The sequence below is a fragment of the Nelumbo nucifera genome, chromosome 7, assembly GCF_055504915.1.
Source record: "Nelumbo nucifera cultivar China Antique chromosome 7, China Antique-T2T, whole genome shotgun sequence".
Taxonomy (NCBI): Eukaryota; Viridiplantae; Streptophyta; class Magnoliopsida; order Proteales; family Nelumbonaceae; genus Nelumbo; species Nelumbo nucifera.
This window is the reverse complement of record NC_142655.1, coordinates 977,726-995,684: the sequence shown is the minus strand read 5'-3', so window position 1 is coordinate 995,684 and position 17,959 is coordinate 977,726. Positions and strand designations below refer to the sequence as shown.

General features: G+C 37.1%; 1 protein-coding gene and 1 long non-coding RNA gene across 4 annotated transcripts; one reads left to right on the top strand and one right to left on the bottom strand.

The window, feature by feature from the left end:
* Nucleotides 1–2,578: 2,578 nt before the first annotated feature.
* On the top strand, nt 2,579–14,824 carry LOC104597683 (myosin-12-like). 3 transcript variants are annotated; one of them, XM_010259387.3, is made up of 40 exons: nt 2,579–3,035; nt 3,166–3,294; nt 3,833–3,976; nt 4,078–4,223; nt 4,314–4,470; nt 4,590–4,648; nt 4,726–4,885; nt 5,014–5,163; nt 5,246–5,382; nt 5,493–5,639; nt 6,450–6,551; nt 6,647–6,704; nt 6,804–6,905; nt 7,021–7,058; nt 7,522–7,648; nt 7,741–7,911; nt 8,002–8,133; nt 8,234–8,340; nt 8,611–8,671; nt 8,801–8,978; nt 9,084–9,289; nt 9,430–9,549; nt 9,703–9,801; nt 10,213–10,428; nt 10,508–10,647; nt 10,736–10,837; nt 11,200–11,314; nt 11,393–11,440; nt 11,548–11,607; nt 11,720–11,890; nt 12,024–12,173; nt 12,271–12,477; nt 12,569–12,718; nt 12,793–12,863; nt 13,036–13,135; nt 13,218–13,274; nt 13,371–13,427; nt 13,562–13,642; nt 14,031–14,113; nt 14,241–14,824. In XM_010259387.3, exons 1-40 carry the CDS (start codon nt 3,033–3,035, stop codon nt 14,362–14,364), a joined length of 4,665 nt encoding a protein of 1,554 aa, XP_010257689.1. In that variant the 5' UTR covers nt 2,579–3,032; the 3' UTR covers nt 14,365–14,824. The 3 variants fall into 3 exon arrangements, with proteins under 3 accessions (XP_010257689.1, XP_019053402.1, XP_088748181.1); XM_019197857.2 differs by lacking the exons at nt 2,579–3,035; nt 3,166–3,294; nt 3,833–3,976; nt 11,393–11,440 and having other exon boundaries at nt 4,064–4,223; XM_088892055.1 differs by lacking the exons at nt 2,579–3,035; nt 3,166–3,294; nt 3,833–3,976; nt 4,078–4,223 and having other exon boundaries at nt 4,452–4,470; nt 4,826–4,885.
* Nucleotides 10,689–17,356, bottom strand: LOC148790085 (uncharacterized). The gene is made up of 4 exons (XR_016078746.1): nt 15,636–17,356; nt 14,246–14,343; nt 12,694–12,796; nt 10,689–10,821 (listed from the first exon to the last, which is right to left on the bottom strand). It is a non-coding gene; the product is annotated as an uncharacterized LOC148790085 (long non-coding RNA).
* Between the last annotated feature and the right edge of the window lie 603 nt (nt 17,357–17,959).

Sequence of the window (17,959 nt, the reverse complement as noted above, 5' to 3'; positions counted from 1 at the left end):
GGGAGAATATCAATCTTGACCGCACTCAATCAGTTCAAGAAGGCCAACCAGAGCCTCTATTTCCTCTATCATTAGCTGGCAAATATGTTCTGATGTTTGGAATTTCTCCTGGATTATGTTGAGTAGTTGTTTCTATAAACATTCAATGAGAACATTGTAAACCAATGCTTCACACATATTGAGGCTGATTTCAATCTTCAAAGTTCAAACCATTGTATTTTGTTATAGAAAAGCAGGCTAACCTTGTGTAAAGTATAAACTCTTATCATCCTCATGACTCATGAGTTTTCTATATAAGAAACCTACTGCAGGCTTGACGTAGACTCTCTCTTGTCTATCAATAAGTTGTGGAAATGTATTAAAAGCTTGATTAGCACTATGGCTGTTTTTGTCTTGACAGAAAAATAGAAAGTTGAAGGAAAAGTTATTAATGAGACATACTCCATCATCATCGCATCCTAACTATATGGGGTCAGCTACATGAATTTTGTTATAGGTTCTGCTTAATAATTAGTACTACATCCATTGTTAAATTACGAACACTTAAATCATTTTTTAATATTTCAACCTTTGTCTGTTTTTGTTTATCCGTAGACCTTTTAGTTCATCAAACTTGTAATAGATCGCTTTCATATAAGTGTTGTAGGTGGTCTTCTATCCACGTGACCAAACAATCTTAATTTATTTTTTCTCATTTTATCATCTATTACAAGTACTACTATTAAGTTCTTTCGAATGACTTCATTTCTAACCCCCATTTTTCTAGTATTTTCCATTCATCCATCTCAAAATATAATTTCGTAGATGGATAGTTATTAAGGAAAGATGCTAACTGAATAAATACTTATTGCTCCTTTTCGCTATTCATGTGAAACAGGGTATGAAACAATTGATGGCTTGCTATTAATATGTGCATTTGCTAAAAGCACGCTGGCTTAGATTGCACATAATTCTTCATATCCCAGGACATAACTCTCCGCTCCAAATAGAAGAGTGGGTCCATTTGAAATGAATTCTCCCTCCAGTCTCCACCTTCGGTTCCAAGTTCGTGGGCCAACCCTTTTGATGAATCTATTTCCAAATTTCAGGGGTCCATCATGCATTCATTAAAACTGCAAATTACAAAAAATGTAAAATTTGACCCGTTTCCACTGTTCAAAACGCCCAAAAGGTAATAATGCCAATTCGAATGTGTTCACGTTAGGAGACCGACCCGAACCAGAAAAAGTGGTTGGTCATCGACTCATCGTGTGCTGATGTGCTCTTCATTCTTCAGCAAAATAGTTAAATGGGTCGTATTGCATTCGAATTAGGCTAGGCACCCGACCCATTCACCAAATGGATTCTTGGGTTTGCTTTGGTGAAACCCGCACCCGAAAAAGTAAATATAATAGGCATTATTTACCTCCTATGTCCCAGTCACCACTGAATGGGGTACTCATTAGTTCACATGCCCGAGCATCTAGAATCTAAACCCATCATTCAATGGCTCCCAACGCTGTAGCTGCAGTGAGACGAGAAAATCAACCAAATCAGGTGAATGATCACAGCCATTGGTTTAAATATCAGAAAAAAAAATCATGATTATCTAATTCTAAAAAAAATCAGACAATGCGAGTATCATTGTTAGAGAACACTTATCGTTGCTTAAATATTATTAATTAGAAAAAAAGTTTTTAGCATAAGAAGGAAAATAGATGATGCCATAATAATAATTATTAATTATTAATTAAGGAAGTATAATAAACCACTAAGTAGTAATCAGCCTTTCTAAATAAATAAGTATTAACTTATAGTTTTAATAATAAAAGCTTGGTGGGAAAGGCTTCCATAGAAGCTTTTCCTAGGACCCACTACACAGAAACTTTTCGGAAGGTAGAGTTGCCGGAACGAGGCCGACGCCCGCCGGGATCGGACGTCAGACGAAGGATTTCCATTTTCTACGTTTGCCAACTCCACCGCCCCAAAAAAGATTCAATTCAAAGGCTCGAAGAACAGCTAGAAAGCGGTAACATGTGAGCCCCACGGCAGAGTGATGGCGCCTCGGTGTCCACGTGGGCCCAGCTTTTTATGTATGTACGGAAATAGCCTCATGATCGACAGGTACAATGACTTGGCATCTAAACTTGAATAGAAGCTGTTCAAAGGGTGTTTAGGTCATTTAAGTAACAGCTTAACGTTGTCCACACGCAATTAGAATTAGCAGCGGAAAAGTGCCTTTTACCCAAACAAATTTCGATTGTCTAAAACACCCTTGAAAGAAGGAAAAATGTTTGGAATGCGAGACGTGACAGTTATGGTCCTGAGTAGGGCTATTTTGGTAAATACAATCCACACAAGGCCATAATTTGAATTAAATAAAAAAATCAAGTTTTTTCAAGTAAGAATACCAACAGGTGAGGAAGGCATGAACACGAGGCTAGACACTTCAAAAGGACCAGCTTTTTGAATTTTAAACTTGCCCAAATACAGCTTTAGCTAAGTACACACTATGATCGTCACTATAGAAACTCACTCACATTCCTCAACATATCAGATATCATGCCGTTAGTGAAGCCCCGGCCCCATTGATCAGGTGGCTAAAACTACAGTTATGATGAGAGATGCTGTGTATAACCTACACAGATCCGACGGCACGTGTCAGTCAATTTGGCGGTGCCAAGTCAGCATCTTATGTGGAATTAACAAAAAGTTGGCGGGTCGGAGGGAGAGAGAGCTGGGGTGGCTGCATCCTCTCTCTCTCACTCTCTCTCTCTCTCTCTCTTGCTTTTAAGTTTACCAGCAGCAGCAGCACCTGCACTTCCTCTCCTTTTCAATTCTTATTAAGCATACCTTTCTAGCATTCTTTCCTTATTTTTCGTTCACTCTCTGCAATCCTCCATCTCATCATTCCTTCAAAATACGCTTCATCTCACCCTGACACCTCTTCCTCTTCTTCTACTTCTGAAACACAGCATCTATTAATCGACCTCCGTCACTCTCATCTGAATTCAGAACTCGATGATCGTAACATAGATTGTAGATTTTTAATCATGGTAAGCTTCCTATTCATCTGTTGTTCATTTTTATTCATCAGCTATAATCTTTTGTTCTGTCCAAATACTGAGTTGGATGATCATCATATGCCTATGTTTTTCGTTTCTCCCTGATCTTTGGTTGGTGCAGGGGACTCCGGTGAATATTATTGTCGGATCACATGTATGGGTAGAGGATTCGGAACTCGCATGGATTGATGGAGAAGTAACAGAGATCAAAGGCAGTGATGCCACCATAGTTACCACAGATGGAAAAACGGTAACCTTAACTGCTTCATTAATTAAACACTCTCGTTCCCACTAACTTGGAATGTACCAGACGATCTGCATTAGATTTTTCGGTGTGTGTGTTTATATGTTAATGTAAATATGTTTCTTTATATAATTGAATTTACGGTGTACAAACGGGCGAAGAAATTTGAATCTAAAACAGTTTAGAGCACTGCAAGCCATTTTCAGGGGATTATACAATATTAAACAAACATGCATCAAATGTCTACGTGACGTTAAGTTTCTGAAAATTTAACAAATGTCTAAGTGACGTTAAGTTTCTGAAAATTTAACATCTGTATTGTTGTTAGATTTCTGGACCGGGTGAAATCTCATATGGATGAAATATTTAACTAGAGAACCCAACAGCTGGTCATGGGCAAGAGACTACTAGTCAAACAGTCAATTATATTTGCATCTCTATTTTGTTCTTGAAAGAGACGCATCGGAATTGATGACTTATGAAACTTCTAATCATCTATTGATCAGATACAACTCGAAGTAAAACTTTTTTTTTCGAATTTCAGGTTGTGGCCAATCTCTCCAGCATTTACCCGCAAGACACAGAAGCACCACCAGCTGGTGTCGATGATATGACTAAATTAGCTTACCTCCATGAGCCAGGGGTCCTACATAACCTTGCATCTCGGTTTGCTCTTAATGAGATATATGTGAGTCCATTAATTTCTACTCAGTGTATGTTATGAAAGTTGTGCTGCCCAACATGTTATAGACAGAAATTGAGAAAACTAACAATAATTGGAATTAACAGACTTATACAGGGAACATTCTAATAGCAGTAAATCCTTTTCGGAGGTTACCACATTTGTATGATGTTCATATGATGGAGCAGTACAAGGGAGCTACTTTTGGGGAGCTCAGTCCCCATCTTTTTGCTGTTGCAGATGCTTGCTACAGGTATATCTGATACATATTTGGGTTCCAGACCAACATTGATAATTTGAGTTATCTGATACATATACTCGGTAAATTTACTCCATATGTCAGAGCAATGATCAATGAACAAGGAAGCCAATCCATCTTAGTAAGTGGAGAGAGTGGTGCTGGAAAAACAGAGACAACAAAAATGCTTATGAGATATCTTGCTTTCATGGGCGGCAGATCAGGGACCGAGGGAAGGACAGTTGAACAACAGGTTTTGGAGGTAAGCATTATTGTACTTACTTTATAATATGAGATTTTCATGTAAAGACTTAGACTAATTTATTTGTCTTCTTCTTCAAAAAAAAAAGGATTAAGTTATTTGTCTACCATGTCTTACAGTCTAATCCTGTCTTGGAAGCATTTGGCAATGCCAAAACTGTGAAGAACAACAACTCCAGGTGAGAATTTAAGGCATTCTTCCATTTTATATTTCAACTAACAAGAAGTTTTATGACAAGGGGATTGTGTGTATCAGTCGTTTTGGTAAATTTGTTGAGATCCAATTTAATAAGCATGGAAAAATCTCTGGAGCTGCTGTTCGTACATATCTTCTTGAACGGTCACGTGTTTGCCAGGTCTCTGATCCTGAGAGGAACTACCATTGCTTTTACATGCTTTGTGCAGCACCACCAGAGGTACCCCATGTCCTAAGTTGGTTGTATACCTGCTTAATGATGCACAGTTTAACTAAACAATAATGCAATCTACTGCAATGTACCTGATTTATGCCAAATGACCAGCTAAAACTGACGGTCCCTCACAGGATGTAAAGAGGTTCAAGCTTGGGGACCCAAGGACATTCCACTATCTAAACCAAACAAACTGTTATGAAGTAGCAAATGTAAATGATGCCAGGGAGTATCTGGAGACCAGAAATGCAATGGATATTGTGGGGATCAGTGAAGAAGAACAGGTACTATGTAGGAAAAGAAATTAAAAATAAAAAGAAAGATGCTGTGATATATTTGAATTAAATGAGGTTTTTCTTTGTGCAGGATGCAATATTCCGGGTAGTAGCTGCAATCCTTCATCTCGGGAATATTGACTTCATCAAGGGGAAGGAAGTAGATTCTTCCAAAGTCAAGGATGAAAAGTCACTCTTCCATCTTCAAACAGCTGCTGAGTTGCTTATGTATTAATTCTGATCTTGGTCCACTTAAATGAATCTTGTTTGTTAGTTCGCTAATGGATGCTTTTCCTCCCTAGTTTGTTCCTGATATAGAACTTGGTGCTTCTACCCAGGTGTGATGAGAAGGCTCTAGAAGATTCACTTTGTAAGCGTGTTATAGTTACCCCTGATGGTAATATTACAAAACCTCTTGATCCAGCCGCAGCTGCATTAAATCGTGATGCCCTGGCAAAAACAGTGTACTCCAGACTATTTGACTGGTAAATACTTCAGTCGTCAGTAGAAAATTAATTCTTACAAATTGTATCATCCCAGAGATGGAAATTAAACTAATCCAGCTCTAGGTTTCTGAACTTCGGCACACACAAATATATCAATCTTGTCAAGGCTACTTTGCACACCTTTACAAATCAACTAAATCAAAATCCTCAGAAAAGTTAGACTGAATCAGAGGATGCAAGTACATCAAAAACTTTTCCACCTGTAAAACTTGCTTGAATTGACTAGGTTCAATCCAGTTTTTGACCAACTTAAATCAATTATATTTCCTCTTCCTAATCAGTAACAACTATCAAAAGAGTATTATAAATACAAAATAATATCAAAAAGTTCTACACTCAAAGCTTTCTCTGAGATCTTTTAACTAAAATGTAATAAATGAATTCCCCCTATTTCTTTTCTTTTTGTTATGTCTTTTAGGATTTATGCTTTATTTTCTCTGATTCTTCATTGTTATATTCTAATTTAAGTTCTGAATTTTATCCATTTTGAGTTGCTAGATGCTTTTATTGTTGACTCAACTAAACCAATTCTTATTTTCCGATCTATATTCTTTAATCTCTCTCTCTCTCTAAACTTTGGGGCAAGGGCATTAGTATACTGACTGATGGTCAGTATTCAGAATACCAATGTTAAACCCTCTATAAATATCTTTCATATCTGGAATACTTCTAGTGTGCATTAGTTCCTTTTTTCTAACTCTAATCTATTCTAGGAGAGTTTTCTTGGTAAAAGAATCACTACGATAATTCCATATATGGTATGATGTTCATTTTTATTATCCCCAATAGGATTGTGGACAAAATCAACAGTTCTATTGGCCAGGATCCTAACGCTGCCAGCATAATTGGAGTTCTTGACATCTATGGGTTTGAGAGCTTCAAAGTTAACAGGTAATCCATACAGTTTTTTGAGGTTCCCCATGAGGTAGACATTCTAAGCCTCGATCCAATTGTCAATTAGATCTCATAATATGCCTGTGTGTCAGCTTTGAGCAGCTTTGCATCAACTTCACCAATGAGAAGTTGCAACAGCATTTTAATCAAGTAAGAATAGAAAAAAAATTGATTTCATCTGGTCACACCCAAACAGAAGGCTTTCACTATGTGGTCACTGAGAACTGATAAAACTTCTATGTCCCACAGCATGTATTTAAAATGGAACAGGAAGAGTATACAAAGGAGGAGATCAACTGGAGTTATGTAGAATTTGTAGATAACCAAGATGTGCTGGATCTTATAGAGAAGGTATTTTATCAAAGTCAATTTTGTATTATTACAATGCTATTGCTACATAATTCAGATCAGGAAAAGGAGAAAAAGAAAAGACCTTGGAATACTGATTCTTTGTGCCTATATGCAGAAATCTGGAGGAATAATCGCTCTTCTTGATGAAGCATGGTACACACTTCTCACATCTTATTTTATTAACATCCCTACATGAAAAAAGATCATAACAACAGAATGTCAATCTATTTCAATTTTAGTCAATATTTTGAGTTTATATCTTACACTTAGGGCACTGGGCACATATTGATTTAACAATTGATGATTTCTAGATGTTCCAGTCCATGAAACATCATATTCACTATCCCTTCTTTCTGCTCTCAGCAACTCCCTGCATCTCTCTTCTGCTATATCTTCTCCCCTGCTCCACAAAAATGTAGTATAAAGCATAAAGGCAGAATAAACTCTTCTTGACCATTAATTTAATTTAACTTCTGGTGCAGTATGTTTTTCACTAGTTGATTAACTTCTAGATGTTTCAGTTCATGAAATATCCTACTCTGACCACCTCCTCCCTACTCTCAACAACCTTCACAATCTTTCTTGTGCCATATCCTCAACTTAATCTATGGTGCAGTATGTTTCCAAAGTCCACCCATGAGACATTTGCACAAAAGATGTATCAGACATATAAAGGACATAAGCGCTTCAGCAAACCCAAGCTTGCCCGTACAGACTTCACCATTAACCATTATGCTGGTGATGTAAGAAAATCCTGAAATTATGACTTAAACTTCAAGTTCTTTATTTTATGATAACTAGTTAGTTCCTAATTCTTAGAGTTAATGGACAACAGGTTACATACCAAGCAGATCATTTTCTAGACAAAAACAAGGATTATGTTGTAGCAGAACATCAAGCTCTGCTGAATGCATCCAAATGCTCTTTTGTTGCAAATCTCTTCCCTCCACTGCCTGAGGAAACTTCAAAGCAATCCAAATTTTCATCTATTGGTACCCGCTTCAAGGTAAGTCAAGATTATACAAGGTATAAATTAAAAGTAAATATTGAAACCTCTCCATCCTGATTCATTATTGCCTTCGAAATCATAATCCAGCAACAACTGCAATCTTTAATGGAAACCTTGAACATGACGGAGCCACATTACATCAGATGTGTGAAGCCAAATGCTGTTCTAAAGCCAGGAATCTTTGAGAACTTCAATGTCTTAAACCAGTTGCGATGTGGGGTGAGTTCCATCCTCTATGATAACTGAATGTGAAGACTTTGGCATTGTTTACTCTATGCTTCTATTATAAATAATTTCCTTCTGGTGGACACTGTGGCAGGGTGTGCTAGAGGCAATTAGAATAAGTTGTGCTGGTTACCCCACAAAGAGAACATTTGATGAGTTCCTTGATCGTTTTGGAATGCTTGCTCCAGATATTCTAGATGGGTATAAGTTTCTTACTCCTCCAAACCCCAACAAAAAAGTAAAACTAAAAACAAAAAGAACCTTCAAGATTTGGTCTATAGGATGGGAATATGGGATGAGAAAACGTAGCCTCTCATTGGTAGTACTATGTGCCTTGACCAACTATGCCACTAAATGTAAACGTAGTAAACTATTTGCATTGATGACTCTTCATCTTATATAATAGCATTATTAGTAGATTCAATGACTGTAATTTAACTTCAGTGCTTTGTATCCTTTATCCTATGACAGCTCTGATGAAAAATCAGCATGTGTAGCCGTATGTGACAGAATGGGTTTGAAGGGCTACCAGGTATGTCCAGGAGATGGGATTAAATACAATATAAAAATAAATAAACAAAACTTGTCACCCCTCTCCATGGCTTTATTAAAGAAATATTTTAATTGATAATTGCCCTCAAATATTAATTTTCTATTACAGATTGGGAAGACAAAGGTGTTTCTTAGAGCTGGGCAGATGGCTGAATTAGATGCAAGAAGAATTGAAGTCTTAGCTAATGCTGCAAGACGAATCCAGAGACAAATCCGTACACATCTCACTAGGAAGGAGTTCATTTCCCTACGGAAGGCAACCATTCATATGCAGAAACTATGGAGAGGTTTCTTGTTCTTAAACCATTTATGTTTCTCATGAAATCTCTGAAGAAATCTATTATCCAGATGGTGAGATGATCTTCTTTTTTTTTTGCTTCTGCATCATACAGGGCAGCTTTCACGCAAGCTATATGAACACATGAGAAGGGAGGATGCCTCAATTCGAGTGCAAAAACATGCACGAGCTCATACAGCTAGAAAAGCATATAAAGAATTACGGGCATCAGCAATTGTTATTCAAGCTGGTTTGCGTGCAATGGCAGCACACAATGAATATAGATACAGAAGGAGAACCAAGGCTGCAATGATTATGCAGGTAGATACATTCCCTCTAGAACCTTATAGTTCAATCCTTGGAAACCTCAATTCTGAGATGAACAACAGAAAGGACTCTAAAGAATCAGACTAAGTCATCAAGACCAAGGAAAGTAATATATTAATTCTTGCATTTTACAGACTTGGTGGCGGAGATTCCAAGCACTTTCTGCTTACAAACAGAAGAAGAAGGCATCTGTTACACTTCAGTGTCTCTGGAGAGCTAGGGTAGCAAGGAAGGAACTTAGAAAGCTCAAAATGGTGAGCTCTTTCTTCTTTGTACAACCAAACATTATTTGTTTAAAGGAATCTTCTGAACTATTTTTTTAAACATAGCCTTTTCTGTAATGGCTATGTGAAAACAAAAAATAAACTTTATGTAGATAAAAGTTGATTGCGACATTTTCCATGCAGGCTGCTAGAGAAACGGGGGCACTAAAAGAAGCCAAGGATAAACTGGAGAAGCGCGTTGAAGAGCTAACATGGCGACTAGAATTCGAAAAACACATGAGAGTATGATTCTCTTTCATTTTGTTTAATCTACCTGGATATTCTTGAAAGGCTTCACCATGTACAGTAGAGTACAACAATTCTATATTTATGTTTTCAGACCTTTACTCATCACCAATAGAATCATCTAGGTATTGAGATAGCCATGTGAAATGGAATCTTTTGTATTGGCTAGTTGGTTTATGTCATCAATAGTGATGTTGAAAGCAGTAAATCCATGGGTTCTTAATTCATAATGCCTTGGCAGGATAATATCAGAGATTTGGAATCCCTTGAGCATTTTTGACATGTACTAGATTGTACAAGTAGCCAAACAACCTTTTTACAATTGAGATACTAAATATTGATGCTAAGTGCTTAAGTAATAAGGTCCTTTTAAGCTTATTGAATAAATAATCCATTTTCTTCTCGTAGATTGACCTTGAAGAAGCAAATGGAAAAGAAATTGCAAGGTTGCAATCTGCTTTGCATGAAATTCAAGAACAATTGGATGAAGCTCAAGCTGCAATCATCAGAGAAAAAGAAGCAGCAAAAATAGCCATTGAACAAGCACCACCAGTCATCAAAGAAGTGCCTGTTGTGGACAACACCAAGATAGAGTTCCTGACAAATCACAATAGGGAACTTGAGGTCAAATCTTAAGGCTCTTCAGCTTCTATTAGGGAATATTATCAATTTTATAAACCAAGTATGAATTATGAATATACAGGATGAGCTAAGTAAGCTAAATAAGAGGGTTGAAGAATTTGAAAGAAGATATTCTGAGGTTGAGAAAGAGAACATATCAAGGCTCAAAGAGGCAGAAGAATCACAGTCAAGAATATCTCAGTTGCAAGAGACTATTGAAAGGTGATAAAACTAATGCTAATAAGTTTCTATTAAATTGGCAATTGAACAATCATAATAGATTTTGACTACTTCCTGTCTTTTCCTTCAGACTAGAATTGAACTTGTCCAACTTGGAATCTGAGAACCAGGTTCTACGTCAGCAGGCTTTGGTTGCATCAGCAAATGAGGAGCTCTCTGAAGAAGTGAAAATGTATAAATATATAACATAGAACTCCTTTTTATCTGCATACTTAAAAGAAAGGTTCAAAGAAGGAAAAATCTTGATTCCACAGTCACCAAAAAAGTTGATAACTAGGTTAACTAGGGAAATATTATATGACTAGTAGACTATAAGAGAATTTGTCAAAGATCAACTTTCACCAGCATAGTGATTGGACTGAGTTAACTTTGTTAAGTGAAACTGCCTATTGATTCATCTACCTTTTTGTATATATTGAATTAAGTTATAGTGTCATAACTCATAACCATGGGTTTTCCCAATCTTGGGCTTTTTTTTTGTGGCTTCAAAAGACAAAAAGTTTTGCAATCTGAAAGAACTTCACTTCTGTCCAGCCTTCAAAGCAAGATTGCAAAGCTGGAGTCTGAGAATGAAATGCTCCGCAATCAGGCACCAGTCATAGTAGAGAAATTGGTTACTCCTGACCGGACACAGCCACAAGTCACCAAGGTACACTGACAGTCAAACATTCATTGTATAGTACATTTCTATGAACTTTTCATTGACTTATATTTTATAATGGTAAAGAGTTTTGAGAATGGACATCAAACAGAAGAAGAGTTGAAGACAACAAAAGTATGCTCAGCATCATTCAATGAAGTTTCCTTAAATAACAGGCCATTGATGAGAAACAACTGTTCTTTAAAATTAGTTAATAATCTGAAAATTGTTCTGTTTTGCAGGAGTCAGTGCCTCTTGCAGTTCCCCTCAATAAACAAAAATTCCTAACAGATAGGCAACAAGTATGCAGCTGAACTTTACAATAGGAATCTTTACATGAATGAGTGATCTCCAACAGATATTGCTTGTTCGACATGCATTACTAACATTATTATTTTTTCCTATTCTAATCAGGAAAGCCATGATATGCTTATAAAGTGTCTCATGGAAGATAAGCAATTTGACAAGAACAGACCTATTGCTGCTTGTATTATCTATAAGACACTTCTTCAGTGGAGATCCTTTGAAGCAGAAAAGACAAACATATTTGATCGGATTATTCATACAATCCGTTCATCAATTGAGGTGGTGCCATTTCAGAATCCTGAAGTTATTTGACATGTTATGGATATCTTCTAATTAAGCAATAGATATACAAGTTAGAGTGATAAAAATAGGTTTTACATGTAAGATTGATTTTCTTCATTATACCTTACAGAACCAAAACATCAGTGAACTTGCCTACTGGCTCTCAACAACATCTACCCTTCTGTTTCTTCTACAAAATACACTCAAGGCAGGCAATGCACCAAGCCTTACACACCGTAGCCGAACCTCACCAACCACCTTGTTTGGTAGAATGGCTCAAGTAAAGCTCTCTCTAGTAAAATTATTTTAATTTCACATACCCTGTATTACAAAATGAGGGGATGTAAAAAATATAATGGTCTGAGATATATTGTCAGGGTCTTCGTTCATCACCATCAGGGATGGGGATTTCAAGTGGGTACAGTGGAATGGTAGGCAAGCCTGAAATCCAATCAAGAGTTGAAGCTAAATACCCTGCCCTACTATTTAAACAACACCTAACCGCATATGTTGAGAAGATATATGGGATGATCCGTGACAGTTTGAAAAAAGAGATTACTTCATTCCTGAATTTGTGTATACAGGTAAGCAGTTTATATAAGCATGAGTTTCCAATTCAAGAAAAATAATCTGCATACTTTGAACCTTTCTACAACTAGATTCTCATATTAACAGGCACCAAGATCTGCAAGGGTCAGATCAGTAAAAGGGTCATCTAAAAATATACATTCAAATATAGTTGCAAAACAACAAGCATCAAGTATACACTGGCAAAGCATTGTTGGATGCCTAGATCATACCTTGGATATAATGTGCAACAATTATGTAAGTGGGAATCCTCCATCATCTCATCATCATCATCATCTTAATGTTCAATAACCAACTTCTAAGATGTACAGGTTCCTTCCATGATCATAAGAAAAACCTTCAGTCAGGTGTTCTCATTCATAAATGTGCAACTTTTTAACAGGTATACAACTTTTGCCCATCCCATAAAGCCCATGCCCAGAAAATCCTTTTGTGATTCTGGGTTCCTAAAATCACCTAGAACTAGATATAATGGTAGTATCTACTTTTAAATTGCAAATGATTATCAATCCCAACCATCTAAGCAATACAAACCCCATTGGTTTTTTCTGCAGTTTATTGCTTCGTCGTGAGTGCTGCTCATTTAGCAATGGAGAATATGTAAAAGCTGGTTTGCAAGAACTGGAGCAGTGGTGCACCAAGGCAACAGACCAGGTAAGTATATCTTCCTAGCCAAGCCATATTATATTCCAGGATGGAGAGGAAAGAAAATACTCATAACTCCATTGTGTTGCAGTTTGCTGGATCCTCATGGGATGAACTCCAGCACATAAGGCAGGCTGTTGGGTTTTTGGTATGTATGTTTCATCTCTGATCACCAATTTTATTACCTGATTTCAAGAGTACGCATTCTCTATTAATTTAATTGTTTTTCTTTTCCTGTATGCAGGTTTCACATCAAAAGCCTCACAAATCCTTGGATGAGATCACAAATGAAATCTGCCCGGTAAGCTGAACAGAAGCTATACATTTATAATAGCCAACTAAACATTTTAGTGAAACTCAACTTTCAGTACAAGTACAACTGCTAGTAATTCTCTATGAAAAAGATCCATTAAAGCTACCAATTTCTTTTTCCAGGTATTGAGCATTCCACAGATATATCGCATTGGGACAATGTTTTGGGATGACAAATATGGGACCCAAGGATTATCTCCAGATGTATGTTTTCCTTGAAAATATACTTACTTATTGCTTCTCCATTTTCCTCAAAATGTTTGGGAGTCCCTGCTATAAAATATTAAACCTACAGTAGCCTACTTTGACATCTATCATGTTTGGAAAGATCCTCAACAATGGCTCAATCCTTCTCATGCATTCCATGCCCTTTCCTCTTTCTCCTCTTTCCATGTTATATAAGAAAGCAGATGTAAAATAGATGGCCCCAAAAGTTGCCTTTGGTTCTCTTTCTTTAACATGTCTAGGAAGCGAACCCACAAACAATAGAATCACTGGTTTCTGGACTTTGAAACCACTTTCATGCATCTCAGACATCAGAAAGAATTAAAATAGAACCTAATCCTACAACTTTGGCAATTGGGTCTCTCAGGTAATTGGCAAGATGAGGACACTGGTGACAGAAGATTCAGCTAGCATGCCAAATAACTCTTTCTTGCTTGACGTTGACTCAAGGTAATCAATCATAGAAATCCACTAATTGCCTATTTTTCCCCAAAAGGTGGAACTAATAACAATATAGACCTTATAAGAGTGAAGAAGAAAATCTCTTAATTTTAACTACTGATTTTACAAATTGCAGCATACCTTTCTCTCTGGAAGAGATATCCAGATCATTTCAAGACATAAGCCTGTCCGACGTGGACCCACCCCCTCTGCTCCGTCAGACTTCCGAGTTTAATTTCCTGTTGCAACGGACAGATTGAGCACCACTGTCATTTTTCCCCTTTGCATCCATACAGATAAAAGAAAAGAAACAGTATGACTTATTATTATTTTTTCATTATTTTCACAAGTGAGTGAGTGTTCGGTATGTAAATTTTCCTCTTTTATTTTTTCCTCATTCGGTCATAGATTTTTTTTTTTTTTTTATTCAAAGTTGTGCCATTGGGATTGAGCGTCCAGAGTGAAGAAAAGACTACATATATTTTTTCTTTTTTTTTTCTTCAATGTAATAAGAGAAAGGCAGAAAGAAAGAGCGAGCAACTGTAGTTTTTTCTCTTTTTTTTTGGGATAGATGAGTAATTGTAGGTTCTGTATGTATGTTTTTCATCCTTGAAATTGGTTCTTGTTGATCAGGCAAGCTTTGTTATCGAGTGCAGGATGAAACCCTGATAAAGCTTCCAAAACCTCCATGAATGCAAATGCAAATCAAAACTTCAATCTCTTCTATTATTTGGCAGATTAATAGTGAGTAGAGATAAAAACAGAAGAAGTTTGTTAATGAGAAGCGAGAGTACCTAAATTAAGCCCAAGATTTCGTAAAAGTTAGAACCTGAGATGGCTGTCCACAGTCGCTATTGAAGACTCTATATTCAATCTAGATAGGAAGTGGGAAATCGTCCATTTGTGCAATGCATTTATAGGTTTGCGTTTACTCTCTCTCTCTCGATATAACATTTGCCCTTGGATTTCGGCAGATTTACAGATAGTTTCTAACGGTTGTGTGGCTTTCCATTCCAAGTTCTAACGTGTCAAACGGTTTCGCGGGAAATGGAAGAGGTAAGCGTATTTCGGTTGAAACCGAAAAGCTGAAGCGAATTTTTTTGGTTCAGTTATTTTGGTTTTTCGGTTGAAGTATTTTGGTTACCGGTTTCGGTTCTCAGATTTGAAAGTTCGGTTAACCAAAAAAAATCGGTCTGATCTGGTTTTAATTGGATAGGAAATTCGGTTCGGTTTTGGCTTCTCTCTTAGAATTTCAATTAATTCGACTTGTCGTCTATTCGATTCAGCTATTAATCAAAAGAACTGAATGCCCACTCACAAATTTTCTTGAAACAGGTCAAACCCCGAAACAGTTACTGTAGGGGCGTATCGGAGGGTCACGGATACGATAGATATCGGCCAAATACAGTCTAATACAGAAGCAAGGAAGGCTTCTGGGCTGAAAACCGGCAACTTGTCGCCAGAAAACCTGTTTCTCGACAAGTCCATCAACAGCAGGCGATGAATGTTAGAAATGGATTCAGGAACTGACCCAGAAAATCTGTTATTAGACAACAGGAGTATCACGAGAGCTCTAGCCTTGCCGATGGTTGCTGGCAATTCCCCTAAGGAGTTGCTTCTCGAAAGGGAAAGACGAGTTAATTTGAGATTGAAACAGACGAGGTGGGAGCGAATCTGTAACTCTGTAAGCTTGTTGTCTGATAGAATTAGACTGCCAATATCCAGTTCAGCAAGCCATTTGGAGAAAGGGTCCTTGAAGTTCATTCTCACTCAAATCCAAGAAATCAAGACTTGTTTGAGTAGAAACCCAATCGGGATGCCGCTAGCAATTCGACCAGGATCTCAAAGACAATTTCCACTGTTATTCCAGATTTCCAGGTGAGGCTATTCCCTCCAAGATGAAACTCGTTCGGGCCTTTGATGTCGAACAACCATGGAGGAATCACTCCGGAGAGCCTGTTATTGTTGAATTGAAGTGTTTCCAACCTGCCCAACTTCTGTATTAAGGATGGAATTCCGCCAGTCAATTGATTCCGGCTTAAGGCCAAAGTCGAGAGGTCGGAAAGTTCTCCAATATCAATAGGAAACTCCATCGACAAGGAATTGTTTCGCAAGTCCAACACCTGCAATTCCCTTGAATTCAAGATTGATGATGGGATCCCACCAGAGAATTGATTCTGGCGAAGTGATAAATAGTGCAAATTGCAATTGAGTGAGGTTTCCAACCTCCATAGGGATAATTCCATAGCCATGGAGAAAATTCTCGTCCAAATCTAACAGCTCCAAGTTCTGTAAGAGCACCCACATCCCCACTTAGAGTTCCACTGAAGGAGTTACTACTTAAATCGTGGTAGCGGAGACGTGTCAGACGGAACGGAACAACAGAGGAGGAATAGACCCGTTGCCGTTGGCGAAGGCCACCTGCAAAAAATTCTCCTTGTATGAAATTGGATGAGATGTCTAGTGTGATGAAGCTTCTAATTTGGAAGAGTGGAATCAAGACCGTAGAACTCACAGTCACAGACTCACAGGAGACTCTGGAGCTAGTCTGGGGACATTAATGGAGTAAAAATTAATTGAGACCGATCGATCACAGGCCTTGAAGGGGATGACCGAGTATCACATACAGGTCACCATGTTCCACTTACAACAACCAGAATTGGAGTTCCATGTCACTATATAATCCAAAGAACTGCTGCTCATCAGAGGAAACATTATTTGTAATGGGTTTTCCAATCAGTGCAGATTTGAACTGAAGAAGGGTTGTTTGTGATGTTCTGGACAGCAGACACAAGCATTATACGAGAGCGCAAATATGAAGAAATAAGATCCATTTAATTTGGGTTTCCCCAGACGCAACTCTCAGCAGAAGGGCCTAGCTCGGATACATGAAGTAGTTGAAGGTGAGGAGGGGTGTCTAGGAGGAAGTAGAAGCAGCGCGAATATTATACGTGTACGAGAGTCGATGCAGCAAAGACTTGAGAAAATATTGGTGGCAATAGTGGCTTCTGTTGACACTTGAATATGAGGGTTTCGGAGTATTGAGTCAGTCAACTTCATTATCAAGAGCTTTTGGAATTTGCAAAGCCATGTATTAAATGGAGCCAATTATATTAACACACTGCCAGCGGGAGCCCAGGGAATGGGTTGGTGGATGTATTTTTATTTTGACTTATTTTTTTGTGTAATACAGGGAATATAAACTACATAGAATGATAGAATAAAATCATTCGACCCAACTCTCTACCAGTTCTCTTCTTAATTTTCTTTGACCCATTTATTTTTTTGGCCTGGAGTGGGGGTTATTGGCCCATAACCATAAGATAATCAATTTGAGAAAACCCACCTGATTACCTCTCTTCTTTCCATTCAGAAGATGCGAAATAAGGGAACCAAATGGTCAGGATTTACAGGTGGGGTTAGGGTTACTCTCTCAACAGGCTCAGGTTTTGGTTTGGTGCCTACTCTGATTGGTGGCCCAATTAAACATTTTTGGCCTCTTTTACCATTAATATGAACCTAAACAAATACAAAATACTATATGTTTATATTCATAATTCTAACTTAAAATAAAGAAATAATATTAAAAATTATTACTTTATAAATATTAATGAAGTAAACAATTTACTAAATTTACATTTATATCAAAAATTGTTTTTTACTCTCAATAAATTTATACAAATAAAAATATTAATAATAGATAAATATTTTAGTACTTAAATTTCATAAATTTGTACATTATATGTATCTTCAAATTTTATATATTTATTTATAAATTATTCATTGATATTTTAATTTAGACTAAAAATAACATATTTATTATTTACAAAAATAAAAAATTGTTTACAAAATATT

What these genes read in the sequence shown, in the direction of transcription:
- LOC104597683 (XM_010259387.3), top strand. An exon ending in TGGGTTTGAAGGGCTACCAG is followed by an intron (nt 8,672 to 8,800) that starts GTATGTCCAGGA and finishes TTTCTATTACAG; the next exon opens with ATTGGGAAGACAAAGGTGTT. An exon ending in AATGTGCAACTTTTTAACAG is followed by an intron (nt 12,864 to 13,035) that starts GTATACAACTTT and finishes TTTTTTCTGCAG; the next exon opens with TTTATTGCTTCGTCGTGAGT.